Source organism: Rasamsonia byssochlamydoides (genome assembly GCF_041956645.1).
Source record: "Rasamsonia byssochlamydoides strain NRRL 3658 unplaced genomic scaffold VTN77scaffold_14, whole genome shotgun sequence".
Taxonomy (NCBI): Eukaryota; Fungi; Ascomycota; class Eurotiomycetes; order Eurotiales; family Trichocomaceae; genus Rasamsonia; species Rasamsonia byssochlamydoides.
The window spans coordinates 372,370-399,343 of record NW_027192397.1 but is presented as its reverse complement, the minus strand read 5'-3'; the positions used below and the strand labels follow the sequence as shown (position 1 = coordinate 399,343).

General features: G+C 51.2%; 8 protein-coding genes across 8 annotated transcripts; 5 read left to right on the top strand and 3 right to left on the bottom strand.

The window, feature by feature from the left end:
* Window positions 1-3,031: 3,031 nt before the first annotated feature.
* VTN77DRAFT_1810 (uncharacterized protein) lies at window positions 3,032-4,471 on the bottom strand (the record flags this gene model as incomplete). Its single annotated transcript, XM_069417583.1, has 2 exons — window positions 3,032-3,052; window positions 4,118-4,471. 2 exons carry the CDS (start codon window positions 4,469-4,471, stop codon window positions 3,032-3,034), a joined length of 375 nt encoding a protein of 124 aa, XP_069279915.1.
* Window positions 4,472-6,130: 1,659 nt separating this feature from the next.
* On the bottom strand, window positions 6,131-6,742 carry VTN77DRAFT_1809 (uncharacterized protein; the record flags this gene model as incomplete). The annotated part of the gene is made up of 1 exon (XM_069417581.1): window positions 6,131-6,742. The coding sequence occupies one exon, from the start codon at window positions 6,740-6,742 to the stop codon at window positions 6,131-6,133; it is 612 nt and encodes a 203-aa protein (XP_069279914.1).
* A 552-nt stretch (window positions 6,743-7,294) lies between these two features.
* On the top strand, window positions 7,295-9,146 carry VTN77DRAFT_1808 (uncharacterized protein; the record flags this gene model as incomplete). Its single annotated transcript, XM_069417580.1, has 6 exons — window positions 7,295-7,328; window positions 7,384-7,635; window positions 7,720-7,952; window positions 8,132-8,312; window positions 8,635-8,997; window positions 9,115-9,146. The coding sequence occupies 6 exons, from the start codon at window positions 7,295-7,297 to the stop codon at window positions 9,144-9,146; spliced, it is 1,095 nt and encodes a 364-aa protein (XP_069279913.1).
* Window positions 9,147-11,023: 1,877 nt separating this feature from the next.
* Window positions 11,024-13,620, top strand: VTN77DRAFT_1807 (uncharacterized protein; the record flags this gene model as incomplete). Its single annotated transcript, XM_069417579.1, has 2 exons — window positions 11,024-11,638; window positions 11,707-13,620. The coding sequence occupies 2 exons, from the start codon at window positions 11,024-11,026 to the stop codon at window positions 13,618-13,620; spliced, it is 2,529 nt and encodes an 842-aa protein (XP_069279912.1).
* Window positions 13,621-14,242: 622 nt separating this feature from the next.
* VTN77DRAFT_1806 (uncharacterized protein) lies at window positions 14,243-15,316 on the top strand (the record flags this gene model as incomplete). Its single annotated transcript, XM_069417578.1, has 4 exons — window positions 14,243-14,327; window positions 14,384-14,789; window positions 14,856-15,008; window positions 15,067-15,316. 4 exons carry the CDS (start codon window positions 14,243-14,245, stop codon window positions 15,314-15,316), a joined length of 894 nt encoding a protein of 297 aa, XP_069279911.1.
* Window positions 15,317-16,446: 1,130 nt separating this feature from the next.
* On the top strand, window positions 16,447-18,318 carry VTN77DRAFT_1805 (uncharacterized protein; the record flags this gene model as incomplete). The annotated part of the gene is made up of 5 exons (XM_069417577.1): window positions 16,447-16,486; window positions 16,633-17,195; window positions 17,250-17,817; window positions 17,885-18,195; window positions 18,253-18,318. The coding sequence occupies 5 exons, from the start codon at window positions 16,447-16,449 to the stop codon at window positions 18,316-18,318; spliced, it is 1,548 nt and encodes a 515-aa protein (XP_069279910.1).
* Window positions 18,319-19,399: 1,081 nt separating this feature from the next.
* On the top strand, window positions 19,400-23,239 carry VTN77DRAFT_1804 (uncharacterized protein; the record flags this gene model as incomplete). Its single annotated transcript, XM_069417576.1, has 1 exon — window positions 19,400-23,239. The coding sequence occupies one exon, from the start codon at window positions 19,400-19,402 to the stop codon at window positions 23,237-23,239; it is 3,840 nt and encodes a 1,279-aa protein (XP_069279909.1).
* Window positions 23,240-23,823: 584 nt separating this feature from the next.
* Window positions 23,824-26,296, bottom strand: VTN77DRAFT_1803 (uncharacterized protein; the record flags this gene model as incomplete). Its single annotated transcript, XM_069417575.1, has 5 exons — window positions 23,824-24,199; window positions 24,257-25,053; window positions 25,123-25,868; window positions 25,940-25,967; window positions 26,036-26,296. The coding sequence occupies 5 exons, from the start codon at window positions 26,294-26,296 to the stop codon at window positions 23,824-23,826; spliced, it is 2,208 nt and encodes a 735-aa protein (XP_069279908.1).
* Window positions 26,297-26,974: the final 678 nt, after the last annotated feature.

Below are 26,974 nucleotides of genomic sequence, written 5' to 3'. Positions count from 1 at the left end.
AGGGCTGGGTAGCACAGTGCCCGAGGTAATAATTATATTATTAACTATCCATACAGGGCCACATGCTGCCTGCCTGCCAGGTAGGTAGATAGAATGCGATCTCTGGCTGATTATTGCGCAGGCAGCGCAGCTATTACCCCCTATCATCATCATTATTATTAGCATCAGTATTATTAGCACCATTATTATTTTTTTTTTGAGTCAGCAAAGCAATTTGCCAATAATAATAAATTATACCTGGCCTGACAGGCAAGGTTAGGGGTGCCAAGCTTCACACTATTAGGTAGTATTAATAGCAGGGGGGCAGGGAAGGCAGACAGGGGCAGGGAACTGGGGAAGGGGGGTGCGCCTGCTCTGATCAGATATTCATTATTAATCTTAATCTGCAAATTAAGAAAGAGTCTGACCGTCATCAATTCAGAGATATTATTAGTGCTGATGTGATGCCGCGATCATGATCAACTGACACAAGTTAGGGAGTACAGAGTACTCCGTACAGGGTTCAAGTTTGAAGTTTCAACACCTGTGTCTCATGTAACAATCCCCCAGGAAAAAAAAAATACTCCGTAGGGGGTTCGTTTCATAATAATAATAACAATAACAATAATTTCATTATTGGAATATTCGGCACGGTTTATCCGGTTTGGCTTTGGATGGCTCTCTGTACTCCGTACTCTGTACTCTCTGTACGGAGGGGTTACGGAGTATGGGGTCTGGAGTAATTATTACTGCTCCGTACGGGGTACTCTATTCAAAACCCGGATGAGTTACCTATTTTGTTGCCTACCTATGTAGGCTTATTAGCAGCTGTTCTAGTACAACTGTTTATTTCCTGAATAACAGAGCCTACGTCGTTAGAAGAAGAATACTGTAGGAATCCTAATTCGAACGCAGGCAGTAAGTGTAAGAGCGAATCATTTCATTTATATAAATAAGGCTTGTGACGCAGGTAATATAATCTGAAGTTTCAGTTTCAGTTTCAGTCTGTTTCATGAGGTCAGTGGCGCCTAGCCTAGGTAGCCTAGCTGAACGGGAACCGGTATCAGCTCGTGTAACTACCAGGTACCTAAATACAGAGTATCACGGAGTACTCCGTACCTAAGTTAAAGTATGTATCAAATTAGCAGTGACAGAGTTCCCAGGACCAGAGACCAGGGTCAGAGACTAGGGACTACCACAGAGTACGGAGCACGGAGTATCCGTACTTCATACAGAGTAGGTACCGTTTCAAAAAAAAAAAAGAAACAGGAAAATTCAGGGATGGAGGAATAAGCATGGCCCTCCGAATTAAAAAAAAAGAGAGAGAGAGAGAGAACCAATCTGATTCAGTGCAGGGTTCCCCAATCAATCACACCTGAAACTGAAATCAGGTACCAGGGACAGTGACAATGCCCAAGTCCACCGTTTGGACGTTACGAAAACCTGTCTGTACAGAGTACTCCGTACTTGGCAAGGTTCCGGGAAATAATAATAAGATTAAAAATGATAGGTACGGAGCACTGCATAAGAAAAAAAAAGAAATGAACCTTGAGTGCATATGCTTAATACTCCTAGCGGTCGTGCATTGCGTCGCATCTGTGGGGTTGGTTGGTTTGGTTCAGGCCTAAAGCTTGCATAGATGGACTCGTACATGACTGATCATGGAGGACTTTCAACGGCGTGTCTTTCCCCTAACTGGCGTTAGTTGCGGTTCTAACCGCTTAGTTAGGCGCTGTAGGCTCCAGAGCAGCCGTAGAATATGCACGGAACACCTAGTGACCTCAGAGTAACTCCGCAAGGTGGCCATGTCATCCATGGTCTTGTTTTATTGGCAGTTTCTTCCATGAACGGTAACCTGCGATTCTTGCTACCTCAATATTATTTATATTGATTAGCGCGCCTTTTCGAAGTCGGCAATTCGGCCAGAACTCGGAATCGATGGGACAGGAAACATAGTTGATTTCCGGTTATGGATTCTTCGTACGGAGATAATATAAATTCGTCATACTAACCAGCAGCTCCTGCCAGCTGCCATACTGCCACTGCCAGAGTATCGGTTCTTAGCCGCTCGCACAGACAACTCGGTTGACCATGCCGACCGGAACGCGGTTGTGCTAGCGGCAGCCAGGTCGCTAAACGACAGCTAACGTCCACTGAAGACATTTGGGACGTTGATTAGCCAGGTGCCTCCCGTTAACCATGTCCCGAGGAACGACGCCGGCCTCCAGACGGTCTACCCGCACTCGAAGACAAGCTCAATCCCAAGCCCAAGGCTTCGATCTGTGTTCCGTCACTTTGCCTTTTTGGGTACACTGATAACTTCGGTAACTCAGGTATGGAGTACGGAGTACTCCGCACACTATATTGTACAAAAGTGACTCCAGCCAACGGCTCCAGTCCACGGAGTATTGCAGTCTTGTCAAGGTCTTTGGACCATACCAATCTATACTCCGTAGTTCTAGCACGATGGTGAAAGATGGGGAACAATTGGCGTACCACTGACCTGGGAGCTTTTTTTTTTAAAAAAAAGACGCAGCTCCTGGCGGAACTTCCCGACTCCGATTCCTCGGCTACTCCATACGTCTGCTGGTTGCACACTCCGCCCGTTGCGGGAGCCATTGGCGCGTCTGGATTTGAGAAATGTGCGCATAACTGAACCATTGCATCATGAAATTGATCCGTACGCCAATAGACGCATCTGGTTGATGTTATGATTGACGGTCATTAAGTTTACATGCTTGCTGTACAAGTTGCTCTGGCAGAGCTTATCGAAGGAGAGCGAAAAGCGGGGAGCGACAAAAATGGAGAATGCTGAACTCCTTCGCATTTCGCCACGTAATCGCATTATCTCAATGCTACCATCTCGAAGATAGCAGTCGTTAGGTTCTGCAACTTCCAAAGAGACTTCACATCTGATCTCGTGCCTGATCCTGATCCTGCTCCTGATCCTCTGTCAATTTACCAAGCTGATTATTGATGATGATTGGAAGTATCAACTCCCTGTCTGAGGATAGGGGTGATTAGACTGGCGACAGACAGCTCGCAACTGCTGCTAGGCGGCTTCCGGCACGTCCTTGGCCAATGTCAGTATTATTTGTAATGTGGGTCTTCACAGAGTTCACTTTTAATCTCGAGGTTATCATTTCCTCTCGTAAAAGTCGTATTATTATTATTATAAGACATACGGAACTGGTGGCCCGAGAAAAATACTGACAGAGCACGGAACCCAACAGTATCTCCGTCTGATTTGACCCGCGTTCCCCACGTCAGTACCGCTTCTGACGACTGAAAACTTTCCCGATCAAGGGAAAAAAAAACGAGATGCCTGGTCTCCATCGAGTCTATTTATGCATGACGCTGGAAACGGGAGGACGGGAAGTTGGGCCGCGCGGCATTATAGCAATACGGAGTACCCGGCAATGATCATTGTACTGTAGCTGTCGCGCTGTGATCTGGATGATGTTATCCTGGAGACGGGAGCGGTTAGCCACTCCGATTGAATGTCTCTGAATCAGTGGCCTAAAAACACTCCTCGAGAGTTGAAGGTGCTGCTGCATGCTGCCCAGAACAGAAAGGCTTCACTCAGCTGTCTGAGACTCTTCTGTATGTTAATGCGACGTTAGAAATCAGGCCAGGCCCGCCTGGCTGGGCTGCAGAACCGAATGCTTGCGAAAGAACGATGGAAGAGCACGCTCCCTGGCATTGGCAATGTCCAATTATTCCGATCGGCGGGGTGTGCACATGACCGCGTACCAAACCGATGGGCCCACCAGACACCGTACTGTAGAGATTAGGGAGTGCTGAGTAGGTCAGCAATCATGGACTATCGAAGACTGCCATTGTCGACTGCGAATTGGGGCCAAATCAGCTTATTAATATCATGATCGACTGAATGATTCATTGCATGAGGGCATGTTGCGTTTGTTCCGAGATGCATTATATCTTAGCAGAACCCAGCTGTCTGTCTTCTCCGCTCTCCTACAACTTTGCCCTCTTAGAGTTACCTCCTCTGAACTCCGTCCTGCTCGCACCTTCCTGACATGCTCTCCGAGCCTCGAGGTATGGAGTACGGAGTACGGAGTACTGCCTGCCGTATCAATCATACCGTACCCAATCATACCGTACGGCCACAACTCACAGCCATCCCTGAGCCGCCAAATCCCTCCTGCCCCCACTTCGGTCGGCGGGCGAGGGCCATGATGCCCGCATTTTGGCCAATTGCTGAGCGCGCCCACCACCGCCCCTCCAGGTTACTCCCTGCAGAACAACCCCCTGCTGGGCGCGCAGTTGCCTGTCGGAGCGAAAGCGCAGAGACAGGCAGGAGGATCCCGTGCACAAATACCGACGGACTGGCCATCCTCATCCCTGACACCTGACCGCCAGCCGCCCGTCCTCTCCCAAGTCTCCCAAGTCTCCCAACCCCTTCGTTGGGTCCGAACCCCAGCAGGCGCTCCCGCAGCCAGCTGTGATCCGGGCCTGGCTGCGAAGCCATCATTAGTTACCGCGTGCCGTCGATTTCCCTTCCAATAATTTGAAGGCCCAGAAGATTGCGCTCCAGCTGCCCAGCCCAGCCCAGCAGAGCAGCCTCCAATCCCCACACGCCATTCCCTTGCTAGTCCTAGTTCCCTTCCAAGGTTCTCCTACGCTATCTTAGTTCCCATCGCCATCTCCACTGCATCTTTCAGCGAAAAAGTACCGTACCAAGTACAACAGTACAACCGAGATCTCCTGTTGATACTGTTTACTCCGTATTGTGGCGAGTGATGAAGCCACAACGCGTCTGAAAAATTAAAAAAAAGCTTATTATTATAAGCCTTCAGTGCCAGCCTGATTTTTGTGACAGCGACATCCTCCACGTCACTGGCATGTTCCTGTGAGAGGCAACCCCATTCCTTCCACCCGAAGTACTCCGTAGGTAGTACTCCGTACTGTACCTACCGACAGTACTGCTGCGGCTAGCGCGTTTTGTAGAAGTGTCTCTGATTACGGAGTACGGAGGACTCGGGAGGAGTACTCTGTACTTCCGGTGTTCTGGGAAATCTACCTGGTAAAGTTCCTGCCAGAGCCGGCAGATTTCTTATTTCCCTCGCGGACTAGCACCCTTTTGTACCCTCCCCACGCACGCGTTCCTGACTTGTGCAGACGCTGTCCATTCATGCGGTACGTGTCAGACTAGCGCCAAAAATCCACCGAGGCTAGGGGAGGAAGAGGCAATCTCCTGCCAATGCACGATAATAATAATGATATTATTATTATTCTCCCACCAGGACATACTCCGTAAGCAGCACTTACCATAGCTGACCTTGGTTCTGGGAGAACTCTGGGGCAGGTGTGTACCAGTACTTGCCATTCCCAGTAAATCCCTTGGGCGGAGTTGGTAGCATTGACAGTCACGGCACAAACAGCGTGGCACGGGTGTCGCTGTGACGGTACATTCACTGCGCGTGTGCCTCAGTGCCTCAGCCCTTCCATTTTTTTTTTCGCTTGCTCCTTCCACCACTCACGTCTGACTGGCCTTCTCCCCTCCCAATCATCCCCCGGCAGAGTCCTTTAGTATCATTCATCATCCTCATCTTAACAAACTTTCAAGCCATCTCCTAATCACCATCCAACATTGCTCTTAGCCTCTCCACCTTTTAGTTCACAAACCTCAATCCTGCACGCGCCGTCACCGCTTCCCCGGCCTGCACTACGCCCACCTCATCACTAGGGCCACCCTAAGCCATTCTCAGCAGCTCCCAAGCGCTCCTCCGGTCCAACGCTGCCTCGCTGGCTCCTCTGTGCGCTGCGACGCTGTCAACTGTCCGGAACTCTACTCACGCTAGCGTCTACAACCTTGGCAACGGAGCGACAAGACTCCGTACAGGACTCGACCGCACCAGCGCCGTCTTGTCCCGAGCTGCGGGAGCTATCAACGATCTATCTCTCTCTCTCTCCAAGAGACAGGTAGCCTCTCGTTATCGGGCCCTTCTCATCTACGCAACGCCTTCCTTTCCCCGATTGCCACCATACACCCTTCTGTTCTCGAATATTCGCGTAAGGAGAGGACAGAAGAAAAGAGGCAATCAGGAAGGCAAAATAAAGGAAAAAAAAGGGAACGCCTCAGCTTTGCCACCGTGCATCAGATTCGGCACTGTCAGAAGGGTCCTCATCACCTGGACCAGGGTGTACCCATCAGAGAGCATAGCACCACCACTCGAGGGGACGAAGGCGAAGAACAGTAGTAGCAGGGCCTCTCGTCTTGGGTCCTTGATATTTCATCAGAGTGGGTCCCGTTGGCCGGTCGTTGGCCAAAGCCGCTACGCTCGACACCGCAAAGAGATACTGCTCCGCTCATATCCAGCGGCCACAAAATAATATTCCGGAAGAACTTCCAGTAGGAAGCGGCCCTTCTACACCTTCCTTGCCAACCAGACGTGAAAAAATACGGGCTCCACGCGCTCCACTGCATCCACGGATCCCACGAGGTGTCCTGTTGCGTTTCTCCTGCCGAAGGTCGTCGTCTTCTCTTGCGTCTGGCGTCCGACGCACTTTTAGGCGGCCTCCTGAACCCACGTCTCTTTCCCCCTTCCGCAACAAGCGTACCCGTCGAGTCGGCCACGCCATTTAATTTTTTTTTCGCTCCCACCCTCGAATTTTTAGGGTCAAAACCAACCGCGTTGCCACGATCCAAGCATCGTCTCTGCACTACTCCCGTCAAACTGGGAACCTCGCCAGGCACCTTACTTGCCCTGTCCTGGTCGCTTCTAAACCTTCCCATCATTCCCGTTAAGACCAGACCATTCCTTCGCGCCGGTTCCTCGTGCTGGTGCTACCCGCCGCCTGCAACTGCAGAGCATCTCTCGGTCACCCTAAAAAGCGACTAAGGCGTTTAAGCCTCTCCTGATCGCAGACCACAGCCCCAGGAAGAGAAGAGCAAAACAAACCACTCGACGTCCGAGCCTTTTAGAACGTCGACCGCGTCAACACCCGAGCTTCATCCATCTGGAAGAAAGCTCGCCACCCACCTCTTCTGTCTTTTGTCGCAGTTGAGGACGCGTCCGTTTTAGTAAGAACTCGCGTCAAATCACCGAGAGCTGCTCTCCGGTAGTCACAACAAGCTTCTACACAAGTACGTCCCAAGAGCAAGACCTGAGCTCTCGCCACAGGGTTCACTGTCATCGTTCCCTGTATCTCTCAGAGCGAGATCCGAACCGCATCGTCCTTCCAAACACAGAAGCTCATTACCTTTGGCTACACTTCTGAACAGGTACGCGCGGTTTTTTGCTTGGAGGGATTTCGGGGCCACGAGACCAGAGCACGACGTGACCATTTTATGGACAGGCCTGCATCTGATTACGCGCAGTCAGGTTTGAAACTCTTCATCTCTGTGTGTCGACGCGCATTCTGAACGTCCAGCTGCAGACCAGACTTCTGCTGCTGCCGCGCCATACACGCCGCAATCTGAGGTCCGTCCTGCCACGCAGTATACAACGCAACCCGAGGTTCGATCCGCCAATATTTCGTCCAACACGCCGCAGTCGGACTACAGCCTGAACCAGGCCAACCCCGCCGCACGTCCCGCGAACTATCCTGATTACCTTGCCCGTCAGCCTCAATACCACCACGCGCCCAATACTCAAGCCGGCGGTGCGCCAGCTATGGCTCAAGCAACAAGTTCGTCTACCACCCCGAACGATGGGAAACAAGATGACCATCGCAACCAGTCGAACTTAAAGTCTGACGCGGACGTGCCTATAGATCCCTCGATTGCGGCCTCTAGCCCTACCTATCCCCCTCCTTATTCTCCTTATCAGCCCCAGGGCCATGACATGACCCAATACCAGGGCCATCCGCCTCCCCAGATGTACGCGCGTCCAGAATGGCATGGTTATCCTCAGCACCAGCATGGATTGCCGGGCCCATATAGCTCTCCTGCCACAACGGTTGGTTCTGCCTCCCCTGCTGCGACCGCAGGGCCGCGCCCTGGCCAGGTACGTTTGTGAATGGTTTCGGCGCACGGTCGAAAGAATCGCGCATGTCATTTACACTGTTGGGGGTGGGCTGTCTCCAGACTTCGGGGGGTTCTGCCTTCCTGATAGCCTGCTTATAACAGTGTTCACCCTTGGATTGTTTCTTTCAGATGGCTGACTGGTGTTGTTGCTTTGTATAGGTCTACTCGTTCGTCCCGATTCCCGGTGCTCAGCAGCACAAACGGCCTCGACGACGTTATGAAGAGATTGAGCGCATGTACAAGTGTGGTTGGAATGGCTGTGAAAAGGCCTATGGCACATTGAACCATTTGAATGCACATGTGACGATGCAATCTCACGGCGCCAAGCGTACTCCAGAAGGTATGTCAATTTTTCTTCTCTTTATTTTTTTTCATTTCTCCCTTCGCACTCCCCGCCTCGATTTGTGCTGTGATTCTACTGCGCGTTGTGGTCGCAATTGGCCTCAAAACGGTTAGTGCGGCTCTTGCATATTTAGTCGCGTTACACAACACCCGTGGCTAGAGCACGCGGGGATCGCAGTAGCGTTTGCAACGGCGTCGAAGTTAATTTCGCACAACGCCAAACCACGCTTGTAACCTTACATGGGCATCGTGGTCACCTCTATTCAGATTATTTATCCGTGCAGAAAAACGTGTGCTAACCACCGTTTCGTTAACTGCAGAGTTCAAGGAGATTCGCAAGGAGTGGAAGGCTCGTAAGAAGGAGGAAGAGAACCAGCGCAAGGCTGCGGAGGAGCGTGAGCGTGCTGCCGCCGCCGCCCAGGCTCAGGCTCAGGCTCAAGCTGGCCAGGTCGAGGGTGCTGCTCCCACCGATCCATCGCAGGCCGGTCAACCTCCCTCATATCCTGCTGGCGTTCGTCCTCAGCTGCCTCCGATCGGCTACCAGCCGGCTGATGGTCAAGTTCCTGGCCAGTATGCCGCTGGCGGGGCCGGTGGTATGGTCTATCCTCAGGGCAATGGACAGATGTACCCCGGCAACTACCCACACTCCCCCTACGGCCAGAGCAGCCAGGTGTACCAGCAACGTAAGTAGCTGTCGCCACTCGTCTCTCCTCTACGCTCGCCTTGGATACACAGCATCGCATGGATACGGATATGATAAATATCGTCTCGCATTGTGGTGCTGACGGCTGATTCTCTAGCCCCAGACAACCAATCTAGCAACTACCAGTAGACAGTTTATATCTGTCCTGCCTTCCGTCTCCATATTCTCTAATCCTCTTCGTGCATAATTCCCGTCCCGACATCTCCGAATCTAATTCAAAAAAAGTGTTTCGAATGTGATACCATATTCTGGCCTCGGTTGATCCGTTCAAGAGGGGAGAAGAGGGAGAGAAAGAAGTTAGGCACAGGGTGCGAGTAATGCTGCCGTTCGTGCCTGTTTTCTTTCCCCCCTCCCCCTTCCTTCGACTTTGCGTTTGGACTTAAAAAAGAGTGCATGGGGAAACTAAAGAAAAATTCCGTTTGCCTGTGGATATTGGCCGATGGATTAACTGTACTCAGGAGCGTGGCGGGGACTTTTGCATCCATTGAGCATTTTGCCAATTTGCCCTGTGTTTGAATGCCGTTATCTCTTCCTGTCTTCAATTTCCCCGTCTCTGTATGCTGATTACGCTCTTCATCCCTACTTGCTCGTTCCCGAACGCTTGCTCCGTCACCCTGAGTTTAACTATGTTATGGTTATTTTTTTTCTCTTTCAATATGGTTTCCTCGGTTGGCTGATGTTAGCATCCTTGCTTCTTTTTTTTTCTACCTTTCCAGCGTCTGGATAATGCCGTTTCACCCCTCTTCACTTTCTTCATACCAATGACTGCTGTGGAACTATGTGGATATGTGGGTGTGGGAATGAGGGTGTGCCAAGATGAAGTGGCTCCTCGTCTCATTTCCTCTCTAAAATCGTGAAGGGGAAATGGAACTCGAGTCGATAAAGAAGTCATCAAAATGAAAGATTCGAGTGCGGCTTACGTCTCGATGATGTCTTGGTCCATTAAGACCTTTGTATTTGTAGTGGCGCTCTGCTTGATTAGGTAGCTACCATAGTTGGGGCATGGCCGTCCTTCAATTTTCATGTATTTTACAACGAAACAGGCTCGTCTTTGACTATAGCTATACATGCTTCGGGTTCACTAAGTACATGAATGATATCAAGTGTTTTGCTGTGCTGTCCAGAACATCTGTAATCTGGAAAGCATCCGGAGTGCGTAGCTCGCAGATTGGCGGGATTAACACTTTCAAAATGGGACCAAATGTATGTACTCCGTACGGCGTACGGAGTATGTAGGTAATGTACAGTACCTAGTAACTTCCAGTTTACCCCGATTACTCCATAGTTGCTAGCTTTCCAAAGAACAACAATGCCGTAGTAACTAAGTAGTTAAACTAAGGGCCCGAGCCGAGATAAGAGACACGCCACCTGGGCAGCCTACCTGGGCAGCTAGCTTCCCTCTTGAGTGGCGAACCGTGGAACCGGATCGGAGACGGCTTTACTTTTCCGTTTTAGAAAAATTCTGATCAACCGCCAAGGCTAGAGCACCAAGTCTTGCAAAAGGCAGTTTGCGTCTTTCAGGGCACGGCGGTTCGAATTGTTATTTTTCTTTGTCGTTCCGTTCTTTTGGTCATTATATTCTACCATTATCTTTCGCTTTCGAGATCTAAGGAGGCAGAATTTTTTGACGTTTGGTCGCTACTTTTGCGTCTTTCTTGTGGAGCTTTGAATTTTTCGACTCTCCGCTACATTGAAACGGAACTACCTTGCTTGACATTGCTCAGCAACGTTATTCCTCCAATCTCGTTTTTGTTGACCATATATTTGATATCCGACTCGACAATTGCTTTTCGACGTGAAATCCATTCTCTCTGACCGACGCTCTCGTTGAATTGCGCTTACGACGGCCTCGCCTATGCGCCGGCGCGAAATCTTGACTGCCGTTTAGTCACCACGTCGATACAGAAGATTCTTAGTGAGAAATAAAAGCAACGATAGGGATAGTTACTGTTGATTCGAGGCGGCATATACGAAAACATTGGAGCTATCGTGGTCGCGCAGTCTTAATGCTTCGCTGCAAAGATGTCGGCATTCGCAGCGCTGGCGCTCGCGCGGGAAGCTACCTAACCAGAGGTACTTCTAACATAATGGTTCGGCCGGGGTATGCTAGTGGAGGACTCTTGAAGGCTGCATCGACTTACGGTCAGATCCAGCGGGGCCGGCTGGAAACACCGCCGCGATGCGATGCTGTCAGACGATTCTCAGCATACGCTTCTCCGTTACAGGAGCAGACGTCTTCGCCGTTTACGTTGAGAGACCTACTAACAGACAATGAACGCAAGTTGAAAGATCTAGAAGCAGAGAATGAACGCAAGGAGGAATCGAGTGCAAAGCCGGAAGAGAAAGAGGCCGAACTCCTTCAGGAGATCGCGTCCGGGAAGAACGCTGCGTGCGACGTCTCTTCGAAGGCGGTGGACAGGGAGATTCAGTGGCTTAAGGATCCGAAGGAGCTGGCGGATCGTGTGGCGAGGCTGCTGAAAGGTGGAGATCCTGCCAAGGCAGCTGCTTTGGTTCGCAGAGCGCAGAAAGAAGGGATAGAATGCATGGTGGCATGGAATCATCTAATGAAGCATTGTATGGATCGTGGGGCGCCTCTAGCTGCATGGAAGTTCTACAATGATGTATGTGTCCCCTATTGAACCCGCTTGGGCCCGGTGAAGGTTTCAAACACGCCGCTGATGTTTTGCAGATGAAAAAGAGAGGCAGGCGACCGAACGCTCTCACATATACCATCATGCTTGACGGATTTGCCAGTGAGAAGTTTAATCAAATTGGTGTCAAGCCTGTCAAGCTCGCGTACTCAATCTTTAAATCTATATTCAACGAAAAGTCGGGAGTCAAACCAAACATATTCCACTTCAACACAATGTTGAAGGTCTGCGCAACCCATCATGACATGGATACTCTTTGGAAGGTTATTGCCGATCTTCCTGAAGAGGGTCCAGATGCACCCGACGCGAAGACATACACTATAATCTTGTCAGCTATCGACGCGACGACCCAGCGAGACGTCGATAGAATCCCTGCGAGCCGTGTTGATCAGATGATAGCGAGAAGAGCTGTTGGCGTTCGGGATGGTAAAAGGATATGGAAAGATATTGTCCATCAATGGCGCACTGGCCGGATGGCGATTGATAATCGCCTCGTCAGCACCATGGCACAACTTCTGGTTAATGGTTTGGACGAACATGGTTGCTATGACGCGCTGGCCCTGTTTAATCAGACCATGGGGATTCCGATCCTCGCCAAAAAGCCTCCTGATGCTCCCGCTGTCTCCTTGTCCGAAGAAAGTATGTACGAAGCCACAACACGGACTCTTATGTTCCGTGCAGCAAAAGCTCGGGAGAAGCAGGATGCTCTGGACCAAGATGCGGTACCCTTGGACACGGAAATGGTGCGAGGTGATCAGACCGAACTTGAGGAAGAGGAAATGGCGCAAGTTGATGAGGCCAAACCTGAGGAGGAAGAAGAAGATGAGACCGAAGAAACTTTCGAAGGTCTCTTTGATCCTGTGACCAATACTACTCCCGATGAGAAGAGTCACAGTGATAACCGGGGATCGACACCTACCCTTTTAAGACCCGGAAATCCAGAACTCAGCCTCATATTAGAGGCCTGTCGGTTGCTGACTCAGGGCGCTGGTGCTGGTAAAGATTATTGGGAACTCCTGACTCTCAAGGATGATGGCTACAAGATCCGACCGGATAGTCATTCTTTCCATCAATATCTGCGTCTGCTTCGAGTTGCGCGCTCGAGTCGAGTCTCGCTCGGCATGATACGTAACCAGATGGTGCCTGGGGATGCAGTGGAAGGGAAGACATTCCACATTGCCATAAGTTGCTGTCGCCGTGATCGCAGCAATCCCAATGTTTTTAATAACGCCAATGAGCTGCTTGCGTTAATGGACACTCAGCTTCCACTTCCCGACCCTAGGGCATTGATTGGTTATATCGAGCTGGTCGATGTTTTGTTGGAGAATCCTCAGTGGCTCATGATGCTGAACGGGCTGGACATAGGTGAAGAGAAGCGGTCCAGTCTGGCACTGAAAGGTCGCAAGCTGAAATTAGCACTGCAAATCGCTGCCATCTCTAAGTTGCAGCCCCATGTGTCAAAACTGCACGATGCAATGGAACACGGTCCAATCATCAAGTCTGCTCATCGTGTTCGCCTTATAGGTAACAAGAACATTGGTTCTGTCACTGGCTTCCTTGCACTCAAGGCGTTAGTGAGGACTAGAGCCATGATGGATTCTGTGCTCGGTCCACAATACGAGTCTTTACTGTCCAAGTCTGATCGCGAGTGGATCGAGCCAGAAGCGAAGAAACTGAGAAAATTCTCCCATCCCGAGATGGTTGTGAAATTTGAGAATACCGCGGTGTCTCCAACTCGGGAACAGCGCATACAATTCCTGGAATCTAGGGAGAAATCCTTGATGGAACACAAGAGAAAAGAGAGAACGGAGGAACCCCAGAAGGGTACCAAGCAAACTGGGGCGGAGCCTGGAAAAGAGAGGGTCGACCTAGCAGAGAAGCAAGTCAAAGGCAAGGAGCATTTGGAAGCGGAGAAGCCACATGAGTCGGATGAGCAGATAGTCCAGCAGTAAGTTCCGCAAGAGACATCCGACTGAGGAAGAGATGCTGCTATCACATGTTTACGGAATGGCGGCTTCGTTTTCTGTTGATTGTTTTAATATTTGCGGATGTCTGTACTATATCATATCATATCATATCATATCAGTGTCGTGCATTTCCTGGCGTTATGGCAAGATTCTGTGGGGCTTGATCTATCATCCATTGTATGGTTTTGGCATATGTGGAATATCTCTGCTTTTGATAGGACTTTACTATGGTTACTAAGGTGTATACTCCGTATATATACCGGTATTGTCATATGTCAATCTGCGTGATATGCGTTTGCTTAAATTAGCGATTAGCACTACGGCCCACACCTAATCTATACTGGCGGCAGCGACAAGCGCGCGGGTATGTGGAATTAATGCCACTCTAGCCTCTCTTTGGGCCATCCGTCGTCAGCTGCCTGCAGCAAGATTCATTACCCCCATTGAAACTGTTCTTCTTTGATTCCCGCTCCACTCGTCTCTGTAAGCGGCTTCTAATTTCCTGCGAAATAGCCCTAGAGCGGGAGAAAACATTGATTCGCACTAGGTTTGAGATAAGGGGCCCCCTTCGGAGGTGATTAACCTCCGCGACCCAAAATAAGCCGATATGGCTGCGACACAGAGTGGAACTTACGACAACCGCCATGATGACGAGTCTCTCCTTGAGAATGATCTGATTGATGCCGATGATGGTGTGCCTCCTCTAGTACCTCCTATAATTCAACTGTTAACCCGTGTTCCCAAGCAGCCATTGAAGCCGATGACCCATTACACACCACGACCGACACCACGCCTCTCCGAGGCAACATCCAACCCGATGCGTCGTCTTCATCGAGAGGCGGATTTCCGTCGAATTATCTGACGTCTTCGATTCCGGGAGAGGATCGTCGCGCGCCTCAGAACACAATCGACGAGAGCGTGTGGGAGACGCTCTCGCGAGACTTGTTGGCAGTATGGGAGAAGATGCGCCAAGTCCTGTGGCCCAAGTATCTGCTTGGAGGCTTCCTGCAACGCGGCGGTGGTATCGGCGCCGCAGAAAGAGGGGAAGCCGGCGGGGTTGGAGGTGGCCTTCGAGGACTGCTTGGCCGCTGGCCGGACGCTGATACTGTCCTTCAAGGAGGCATGAGTGAGGGGCTCCGGGATTGGGATCTCTGGTATGTTGACCTTTTTTCGCTCGCCATGAAAGCTTGGATGTTCTGACCATTTGTACTCGTAAATAGGGGTCCTCTCATCTTCTGTTTACTTCTCAGCATGTTCCTTTCCATGCGGGCACATGAGGAGCAGTCGTCGCTTGTCTTCTCCGGCGTCTTCTCCATTGTCTGGATAGGGGAAGCCGTGGTCACACTGCAGATAAAGCTCCTCGGTGGAAATATGTAAGTGGACAAGCACAAAAGGAAACTGGCTGCCGTGATGCTGACTTCCGTTCCCTAGTTCATTCTTCCAGTCTGTCTGCATTATCGGCTACACGTTGTTCCCCTTGGTCATTGCTGCTCTACTCAGCGCCCTGGGTCTTCCCACCATTGCACGGATACCAGTATATATTGTCCTCGTCGCGTGGTCTCTGGCTGCTGGCGTCAGCATTCTGGGTGGCTCTGGAGTCGTGAGGAATCGCGTCGGCATTGCGGTCTATCCACTATTTGTCTTCTACGTCGGAATAGGGTGCCTGTGCTTTATCAGTTGAGTAGGGAAATTGCGCTGCCGGAAATCTATGATCTTCCGGCAAGGGAGACATGCCACTGAATTAGGAGACGGCTTTATGGAGGAGTCAACATGGAGAGAGCATCATTAAATGACTGTGTTTCTGTGTGTACTACTACTGCTACTATGTCTCTAGGCACATAATGCAATTCAATTTGATTTTTCTCTGAGTTAAAACCCTATTCAATTGAAATTAATTCAAATCAAATCGGAAAAGGGTCCGATGCACGACACGTAGCTTGCCTTGATGCCGTCAGCGAATCGAGAAAGCAGCTGCGAATGTTTGCTGCGGGGTGCCAGCGACAGTCGGTGATCGGTGAGTTGGAGACCCAGCAACAAGAATGAATAATGGAGCCGGAGCCCAAGCCTTGTCAGTCAGTAACCCACCAAACCAAAACACTCGAAGCCCACTCGAACTCATCTTCTCTCGCCCTCTCTTCTAAGTTCTGGCTGCGCATCCTCTTGCATTTGATTCCTAAGGAGCCTTGCCAGCTCAGCTGTGGCCCACGCCCCGTTCAAAATTGCCAATTCAGCCAGCTGCGACGCCATCCAACCCAGTCCACCGTTTCTCCGCGCTTCCAACGAACAGCCGCAAACCCCTCCGTTTTCTTGGGTTCCCGGTTACGGCATCATACTCCTGCCTTAGCCATCGCACCGCCCAGAAAATAATATCAAACTACATACTGAGGTTTTGGAAAGCGCACTGTGTTCTGGATCTCGCTGTTTGGCTTGAGTGGACCGACGTCTTGCAAGCAACATCGTTGTCAGGACTCAGCGAGGGGCGCAACAGCAGCGGTGGGGTGTACTGTACTGTGAGGCTCCCCTTCCTATTATAAACCAACGGACATATTATTACCCCAAAATGGAGCTGGTCCTTCCAGTTGACGTCTGTTGCTAACACGACATTTGGCAAATTGCCATTTCTTCAGACGGAAGATAGATTGCGGATTATTTCCTAGCTCCTCCGGCTCAGTCCCACCTCGTATCTCCCACGTGCTGTCTCCTTCTTCCCCTTCATTCTCGCACACTTCGGCTCTGGTCGGGATTTTCTGCCACCAAGCATTCGTATCTTTAAATCCAAAGCGCTCGCGCTTTAAGTGCTCGTATCTCATAATGGCTTCGGATCAGCAGGAGGAAATTGTTGGCCAGAACGGTGAGCATCAACTTGAAAACTCCTGTTTCCCAGATGCACTGTTTCCCCGTTCTGTCTTACAAGCTTCTGGGTAGTATGGGAAGCACGTTCTGAGATCTTCAAGTACTTGAAAATGGCGACGGCTTCTGACGTGAGATTTCTGTTAGATGCAAAAACTTCCAAAGATCGCTCTACGGCTTCCGACGACGCTGGCGAACGGCCTGTGCGGAAAAAGCTCAGGCAAACCAAAATCACTCCTGATTCAAATGTTCCCGTAGGAGATGACTCGGGAAACTCGTCAGATGATAGTAGCGACAGAGGACGCCTCCAGAAGAAACGGTCTTTTGAAGATCTGCAAGCGGAGAACCAAGACGGTACTTCTACGTCAAAAGGTGACGGCGGCCACCGAAGGAAGAGATCTCGCGATTCAAAGGACGACGATGATGTCAATACGCGGGATCGTCGTGACAGCACACCCTCTGAATCGCCTCGCAATGGCGAGGAGGTTTCGAAGCAGATCCTGAGCCCCAAGAAGAAGAGAAGCATTGATCAGCTGGAGAATGATGACGTCAAGGAGGAACAACTGGCCGGCCAGGAAGGGGATAAGAACGCTGTCCGGAAAGTCTCTGGCGACAAGACCAAGGCGGAAGGAGAGCGAGAGACGAAGCGTCACCGCGATGCTTCCCAGGAGAGAAAAGCTTCATCGGAAGGTGAAGCGGTGTCTTCTAAGGTGTGTATTTTCTCTATGGATGTTTCTCATCTCTGCTAACACTCCATTTCTTAGCCTTTACCAAGTGCATTTTTGAATACGTCTGCTGTTTCGCCGTTCGCGTCCCTGGCTTCCTCAAAGTCGCCTGCTCCTGGGGATGCTAAGACAGAAGATGCAGCCAAATCTACCCATGTCACCTCCGCCTCTGCATTCGCTTCATCCAGCTTGGCTTCTTTCGCCGGTTCAGAGCAATCCCCTTTTGGTGCTCTTGGAAGTTCCAACACGACGTCCGTCTTCAAATCGACTTCTAGTGCATCGTCGGAGCAACCGGCCTCTACAGGATTTGCGGCCGCCGCGGGCCCTTCTCCTTTCGCGACCACAGGCGCTTCGGGCTTCGCGACTCTTGGATCTGGGTTTGGCGGCAGCGCTTTCGGCAGTGGATTTGCTGCCGCCGGCAAGCTGGGAGGTGGACTGTCCAGTTTCGCCTCTCCTAGTGGGCCAAGCGTTCTCGGAGGCTCGAGCGAGGTTAAACCTCTTGGAGCATCCGGGGGTGGCTCGGACGAAGAGAACGAGGAAGATGATGGGAAACCTGTCGAAGGATTTGAAAAGGAGAAAGAGGATGAGAGGTTCTTTGCACAAGAAAGTATGCTATCTTTTATTGCTACATCTTGGCGCAGTGAGGGACTTCTACTGACAGTCTGTTTGTACAGTCGAAACTGGAGAGGAAGGGGAGAAGACGTATTTCTCCTGCAAGGCGAAATTATTCCATTTCACTGGTGGGGAGTGGAAAGAGCGCGGTGTTGGCACCTTCAAGGTCAATGTTAGGGAACCGGAAGATCCCGAGAAGGATAAGACCACGGCTCGTATGATCATGCGTGCCGATGGAGTTTTGCGCGTCATGTTAAACACGCCCATTTTCAAAGGCATGACCGTTGGCGACGTATCTGGCCAAGAGCCCAAGGGAAAACAGCTAAATTTGTTGAGCCTCGAGGAAGGTCGTTCTGTTCCCTTGTTACTGAGAGTAAGTTTCTCACCACCCTGCATGACTTGAAAGTTTCTTCGGCTGATGTGCGCACAGGTTGGAAACGCGGACCTTGCCAAAGAACTGTACCACGTGGTACGCGATTTGCAGCAGCGGCTGTGATGCGTTGGAAGCGTCCGTGAGGCGCGGAGTCATTCCTCCCTACACGTTATAGTCGAAGACTCAAGAGCCCATTCATCCCTACCGTCGTGGGCTTTGGAGTATGAGTGCTGGAAGCCATACTCCAGTATCCCCCTGAAGCTTGACTATTGGGCTTTTTGGGGTTAATAAATGCGCTCAGAAATACCCCTTGAGGGGAGCGTATCGAGACTTCGTTTCGGCCCGACAGCCTGCGTGCTAGTCTCCACGACAAAAGTGTTGAAATGAAGTCCGGTCAATTTTGGCAAGTTGCCCAAGTGCCCACCGACGAGGATTGAATAGAATATTCAAACTCCACCAGCAGGAGTTTGACAGCGTGCTTGCTTATCATTGGATGGATGACTTAGTTATCTTTGAACGAAGAGTCGGGGTGCATGCTTGAATTGAATTGAATTTGATTTTTGTGCGTGGAGTCCGGTACCTAACGGGTGTCCACTACTGTCCTGGATGGAGGTTTTGCCCCCTCAGTTCAGTCTCCCGACTGATTTTGATAGACATTTGACTGCAGCATATTATCTCAGCGTCTTGTCTTAATTTATTTTCCTGTTAAGTCTTTCTACTTAGACTTTGAGTTGAAATAACGACCAGACCCTTTCATTTCATCTCTTATAGTTGCTTTGTTGAAGAAATGCTGGTCATTATACATATGGAAATAGATTTCTTTGCATAGCTGTGTATGTATGTATGTACTGTACATACTATCAGGCAGAATAAGAATAGTGCTGTTATAATTTTTATTTTTTTTGTCCTTGGTTATGTATGTGTACAAGAGTACAACTTGTTTCCGAACTGCTGTTTGGTAGGTAGTCCCATGACACGCTATGCCTAAATCAGACATATTACATACATCACTCGCGTGACCACGCGTCTAGCCTCGCGATTAGATAACATACATATGTGCTCTGTACGAGCGATACTCGCTCTTGCCTCACCTCACCCCAAACGGTGAGACAGGATGATGGACTATACATATATCAGGAATAGCTAGCTAGCTGATAGCTGATAGCTGATTATTTTCTTCTTTCTTTCTCCGTCTCCGTCTCCGATGTCTCCGATGATCGGACAAGGACAAGGACAAGGACAGAAAAGGAAAAGAGCTTTGACGGAGGAGGAGGAGGAACAGGAGGGGAAAGGTGACGGCGATGGCTCTGGCTTGAACTACGCGGTTGATTCTTCAAGGGCCATCATCGCGCCCCAGGAAAATGGCGCTCAACTTGCAGTGTCGACGTCGACATCGGCATTAACATCGACAGCTGCGAATGGCAATGCTACTACAACAGTGACGACCACAATACCTACTACAAGGACCTACGATGGAGCTGGAGCAACAACGAACCGCGATCGCGATCGCGATCAGACGACGACGGCGGCGGCGGCGGCGACAACGAGGACGAATCGTGGTCGTGGTACCGGCGTCAGTCGAAAGAGGAAAGCTCCTTCGGGAGCAGAAGAGTCTGAAGAAAATACTAGTATTGACGGCAGCCGGGAGAATGACAAGGTGGATGGAAAGAAAGACAGCAATCCACGACGCGGTAAATCTCGCTCTGCGACTACTCCTCCGAAGCCAACAACACGCGCTCCATCCACCCCGTGGCCCGAACCCTTCAAGCGCCTGTCACAGACGCACCGGGCTTTGAACCTCGTGTACACGTTCTGCTGCACGAGGAAGCATCTCGCTACGACGTTCGAGAAGATCAAAGCGGCGGTGCAGGCGCAGATGGGCGGGCGGGAGTTGACCGTCGAAGACGTCGCGAGGATCAAGGTGCTCATTCCCCGCGCGGTACGGTTTGAATACGTGGATCAGGCGGTTTTGGAGGTTTTGGCAGATGGAGAGGGAGGGAGAGATGATTACAAATGGGTGAAGACGAGGAACAACAGCGGCAGCAGCAGCAACGGACTGTTCGATGCTAGTCCCAGCGGCCATAACGATGATAACGATGATAACGAAGATAAGAAGGAGGTCTTGCTATTTGAATTCGTCGATGAAGATCTACGACGACAAGTCCAGCGCAGCAAAACAGGAGAGTCCACGGGACCCACCCGCAAGAATGGCGAGCTAAAAATGCCGGTCTATGGTCAAAAGCAGATGGTTAATTTGATCGAGAAGAGGAACAAGAAGTTTTCCGATGCCATTGACGCGTTTCTCGTCAAATGTGAGGATGATAGCGTGGACCCGACGGAGAGATTGGAACAGGAGAAGGACGCTTTGATTCCGACTCCGACGGCCACTACGCCAGCAGCAGTAGCACGCCTTCCTCCCCAGATCCCCAAGGAACGCAAGTCGATCTCAGAAATCATTGCAGAGATCCGACAAATGGAATGGTACACGGGACAAATCGTCCCGGATGGGCACCGAGTCTTTGATCCACAGCCACCGATCTACGGGGATTTGACCTTTCAGCTCTCGCAGAACCTCGTCAATGCGCTATACAACACCAAAGGTATCACGCGACTGTACTCGCACCAGGCGGAAGCGATCAACAACCTCTACGAGGGACATCATGTCATCGTCTCCACGTCTACGAGCTCCGGAAAGTCCCTGATCTATCAAATCCCGATGCTCCACGAGTTGGAGAAAGATCCCAACAGCAGGGGGATCTACATCTTCCCCACAAAAGCGCTGGCGCAGGATCAGAGACGCAGCATGAAAGAGTTGCTGCAGTACATGAAAGGGTTGGAAGATACTATCGTGGAGGCATTTGACGGCGACACCCCAATGGGCGACCGAAACACCATCCGTGACGAAGCGCGCATCATCTTCACGAACCCGGATATGTTGCACGTCACCATTTTGCCGCAGGAGAGCTCGTGGCGCACGTTCCTCAAGCATCTGAAGTTTGTCGTCGTTGATGAGCTCCATGTGTACAACGGTCTCTTCGGATCCCACGTCGCCTTCATTATGCGGCGATTGCGGCGAATATGCGCCGCGGTGGGCAATCGCCACGTGAAATTCATATCCTGCTCTGCCACCGTCGCCAACCCGGAAGAGCACATGAAAACCATTTTCGGCGTGGACGACGTGAAATTGACTGACTTCGACGGCTCCCCGTCAGGCCGGAAAGAATTCATCTGTTGGAACACGCCCTTCAAGGACCCAAACGATCCAACCTCGGGTCGGGGAGACAGCATTGCAGAAACGGCGCGGTTGTTCTGCCAGCTGGTTCTCAGGGGCGTCAGAGTCATCGCATTCTGCAGGATCCGGAAGCAGTGCGAAATCGTCCTGCAGGCAGTGAAGAACGAATTTCACGCTCTGGAAAGACCAGAGGTCGCCAACCTGGTCATGGGCTACCGAGGCGGCTACAGCCCGCAGGACCGACGGCGAATCGAGAAAGAGATGTTCGAGGGCAAGCTGATGGGGATCGTGGCGACAAACGCCCTCGAGCTGGGAGTTGATATTGGCTCGCTGGACGCAGTCATTACTCTTGGCTTCCCCTTTTCGATATCCAACCTTCGGCAGCAGAGCGGACGGGCTGGTCGTCGAAATAAAGATTCCCTGTCGGTCCTCATCGGGGAGGGCTACCCTGCGGACCAGCATTACATGAAGAACCCGGATGAGCTCTTCAGCAGGCCGAACTGCGAACTGCAAGTCGATCTAACGAATGAGCTAGTCCTGGAAGGACACATCCAGTGCGCAGCATTTGAAATGCCCTTGCGACCGGAAGAGGACAGTGTCTACTTTGGAGAACAGCTTGCGGAATTTGCTTTGACAAGACTCGTCAAGGATAGCCTTGGATTCTACCACTGCCATGAAAGGTTTCGCCCGCAGCCATCGCGCCATGTTTCGATCCGCGACGTGGAAGATAGTACATTCGCCGTCATCGACACCACGCATAACCGTAACGTCGTCTTGGAGGAGGTGGAAGTGTCCCGGGCACTCTTCACTATCTACGAAGGGGGCATCTTCATGCATCAGGGCCAGACGTATCTGGTCAAAGAGCTGAATACGGAGCAACGGTTCGCGCGAGTTGTCCGTGTCCACGTCGACTGGAACACACAACAGCGCGACTTTACCGATATCGACCCCATCGAAACGGAGGCCATTCGCCAGATTGAGGGTTCATCTGCCTCTCGCGCATACTTTGGTTCCATCCAGATCCATGCCGTCGTGTATGGGTTCTTCAAGATCGACAAACGGGGCCGGGTTCTCGATGCCGTCCAGGTCGATAATCCGCCAATCGATATCTTCACGAAGGGGATGTGGCTGGATGTGCCCAAGCGCGCGCTGGAGATCCTCAAGTCACGGCGTCTCAACATCGCTGCTGCGATACACGCTGCGGAGCATGCAGTGCTGTCATTACTACCGACCTTCGTGATCTCTCTACCAGGCGACGTCCGCACGGAGTGTAAAGTGGCGAAGAAAGAGTTGGGAAATAACCTCAAGCGGGCCAACGAGGTTCTCGACTTCAACCCGCAGCAAGGACGCGGCCTCGAAGCGTCCACCGGACCCGAGCTCCAACCGCCCCGCCGTCAAAGACCGGCGCGACTGACATTCTACGACGCGAAAGGGGGATCATCAGGCTCAGGCATCGCCGCCAAGGCCTTCGAATTCATCGACTCGCTGTTACGTCGAGCCGTGGCGCGGATCGAGGCCTGCACCTGTATCACGCCCCAGGGTTGCATTGAATGTGTCTGCGACGAGCGGTGCAAGGAGCAGAATGTCGTGATGAGCAAGGCAGGAGCCGGAGTAGTGCTCAGATGTCTGTTGGGCTGGGAGGTCGATGTCGATACCCTGCCCTGGGGCGAAGACTTTGAGGGCGAGGAAGGCGGTGGTGAGCTAGCTGGTGGTCTGGAGACCGTCGTCGAGGCACGAGAGATTCCCGCCCGGGCCGGTAGAACCGTGAAGGTATTCGGTAGTGATGGGTATGAGGAAGTGGGTCAAACGTGAATAACGAACGATGTTTTATGAGCTGGTTACGATTATGTACTACTGTACAAACCTTAATCAATGTACCAAAGAACTAAGGAGTGAAGAACCCCAAAGCAAGGGAGGGAAAAAAAAAAGAAAAGGAGAATATAGAATCTTGGCTTTGAAGAAGATGTACGTTCTCTAAAAAAAACCTAGTGTATAGATATAGATATAATACATATACATGAATACCAAAAAGTGAGTGACAGAGGCTCCTTAAGGAACATACACACAGTTCAGAACCATGCTGGTCGTAAGATAAACAAAAGAAAAAAAAAGTCGGATTGTAACTCGACCAGGAAAATACCTGCAAAGGTGCCTCGAAAAGTCATCAAACGTTTCATCATGTGATATACAAGTGTTCGGTATCAAGTCAAACCGCCGCCTCAAGCCATTCCTTAGACGCCGTCAAATCAGGGTTTATATATATGCCGGGAAAAAAAAAGTCGTTTCTCGGATCCGTCGTCCAGAGAACCATAGGTCTATAAATTTCCCGGTCCAAGTGTTGTGGACCGTTTCGTTCCGCAATTGTAAATAAAAGAGAAATGGAGGTTCTTGAACTATTATCTCGCTCCCTCAGGCTCCAAAGTTGGAGGGTCACCTTCACTTAGTTTCACGTTCTGTTGTTGGCATTGCCAGGTTTGGGAGCTAGACAGTTGGTCGGGAGAGGGTTCACTCAGAAGCCCACTCCCACTGTCCTGACTGGGAGAACTGTTTTGGCTACCGGTGTCATCGAGACTCATTTTCCAAAACAGGGTCTTCATGTCACGGATATCTTCGCGGAAATTGTCGCGGGGATTGTTCGTCCGTTCTTCAGTCAAGGTGCGGATTTCCTTCACAATGTAGGGACAATCGTCATCCGGGAGCCACCAATTATTCACCTCGGGTATCTGCCATATTTCCGCTACCCCTGCGCGCAACTTGGGAGGGTATATATACCTAAAGAAGAATCCAGTCAGTATGCGCTGCGCGGAACAATAATTGCAGCGAGCTCACCCGTTCGTCTCCAAAAGAGCCAGCATTCGTCGACTCCACATGATGTGTTTTTCGTCGCGAGGTAGAAACATGCCCGTAATCGGAAGGCAGTTTTGGAATGCAATCACCTTCCCGACCTCCTTTCCTGGCCATCGCATGATGGTCTCGACGAAACGACACACCTCTAATGCTAACCTCTGTAGCTCCGAGCCTTCGGGCCGTTGTATCACAAGATGGGATTGATATTTGAACATCAGCTCGGTGGCAAGGACATCGACCCAAACGAAGTTCACGCTCCATAAGGGCCCTTTATAGAACAAGCCAGGGCTGTCAGGATCGAGGACATCATCTGGTCCCGACGGCTGCACATAAAGACTAGACTTGACTGCGTGTTGGCAAGTGTCGAAGGGTTGCAAAATACGGTGCATGTCTTCTAACGCCTGGGAAAGCTGGTCATTTTGGGCTATAAACTGGTCTATGGTGATCATCCCCCGGGAAAGTTTTGCATATAGCGACGCCATGTCCAGGGCAAAGAGTCGAATCCGAGATTCCACCAAAGCAAGCTGCTTTTGGACATGATAAGGATCTAAAGCCGCCTGCTCAGCATCATAATCTGCGATCGCAGTGTACCATTCACGGCTCAAGATCGTCTCGTTGCCTGCTAGGATGCCAGCAACAACGTCAAAACGGGCATACCAAATAAAGATATGCCTGTGGAGCTCATTCGTCAAGATACTCTGCGGTGTTAGAAGTTCGCGTATCAGGATGTGTGCCGCGTAGTGATGGTCGAGCAGATTCACCCAATCACCTATGCATTCCTGGGGATCGACCCTAGTCAATATGGAGCAAAATCAGGAAGAGAGGAAAATAAAAAAAAAAGCACGAACCTCAAAGGTTGCCAGTTGGAGCATTGTGACCAGCATTGCTTCGCCGTGCTGTTCTCCAGACCCAAGCGATTTCCGCAACAGCGAGAGCGACCGATTGTAGTATTTCAGAAAATCGTACAGTTTTCCGTCTGGCTGGTGGAGAGAGTGATGATATGCAGAGAAGCCGACTACCGCGTAGAGAAGGGGCTCGTATTTCAGGGCTAGGTCAATGATAGTGCCACGAACAAAGTCATCGGACTCTGTCCTTAAGAAATAGTGATGATAGTTGAGTTTCTCTTGGTGATGGAGGAGGAAGAAGCGCACGTCCTGCCGTAGCCGGGTGAATTCTGATAGGGCCGAGATATTTCTCCGCGGCTCCTGAGACAGACTGCCGGAGTGAAAATCGACTGGTGGACTTTGAGAATGGGACTTCGGAGCCGACTCTAGAGTCGGCGATTCTGACTTGCTCTTGCTGGCGACCGATGCATCTGATGCTCTCCTCGCTTTCCGTTTACTCAGTGACTGGGCGCTCTGCTTCCTGGGCACGGCCGGTCTAGTTTTGCTGGAAGGGGAGGTCACTGGTTCAGGGCTTTCCTCATCGTCCGGGATTGCCTCCAATCCGCCGACGTCTCCAGCGTCATTTTCGTCCGACGATCCATTGTCGAGCGCGGATTGCCGGTGATGATCTCTCGATTTGAAATGTGTACGACTGCCCGACTTTGCGGAAGGCGAAGGGTAGACACAGTCTCGTTTTCCTTTCCGGCATCCTGCACACAGTCATGGGTGAGAGATCGTTCGAGAAGACATTATTAGGGGAAAAAAAAAAGGCAGAACTCACTTTCGCAAACCGGTCGAGCTTCATCGCACTGCAGTGACTCCGATTAGGCAGGGTGACCTGATGGATCTGGGGGTGGTGGAAGAATCCTTTCTTTACCTTGACTCGACGAGACCGGCATGTGAAGCAGCCACTGCGTGTCCGCTTATGCTTTTTCTGTTCCGTGACACCATGCGCGGACTGCTTCTGCAACGAGACTGGCCCGCCCATGGGTGCAATTCGAGGTTGTTGGATGGGGATGCTATGCCAATATGCGACACTCTCAGGTAGTCGCACTGGACCAAGCAGGACAGGATAAGGAGGATATGAAGGGGGATTATAGAACTGCATGACCGGCGCATCCGTAGGATAAGCGCTCATCGGAGCGCCTTGCGGGTAAAACTGTTGTGCCATGTTCGCAGACAGAAGAGATGGGTCGCAGAGATCTAGATCCCTCGAGGTCGTCTCGGCATCCGCTCGTATCGCAACTCAGATCTGCGAGACGCAACGTTGCGAACAGCCACCAGGCGTTATCGACCGATTCGAGCAGCGTGGTGATCCGTAGCTAACGACTGGGGATTTGCTGTTATCCCAGAGCAATGCATGCATGGGAACGAGGTGCTAATCGCGCTCGAGCTTTGGGCGGCTAGCACGCTCTCGCCCACTTTCATCCGGCCCCACCAAGTCCTTTTCTCGATTTGGAGATATCTTGCAGGCGTCCACAATGCGTGCGTATTCGTAAGTGAGAGCGCAAGAGAGAGAGGGCGTGGGTATGGGAGAAGGTATGTGACAGGGACCGTTGCTGAGAGACGTCCACCACCCTGTCTGTCTGGTCATGGATGAGGATGCCGGCGCAGGGCTAGCAAGACATCACGCCGTGAGCCTCGTGCGCCCACCACGGCAAAGGCCTTTCTCGACCGCGGGGACACTACAGAGTAGTGTATGTAGTCTGTCCCCCCAGGGCGACGGACAGCGGCCAGTCAGTCCCCACGCCGCGCACACAACAGGTGCGTTGGAGCAGTCGTGTAACACCCGTGTGGGAAACTTGCCCGGGGAGCG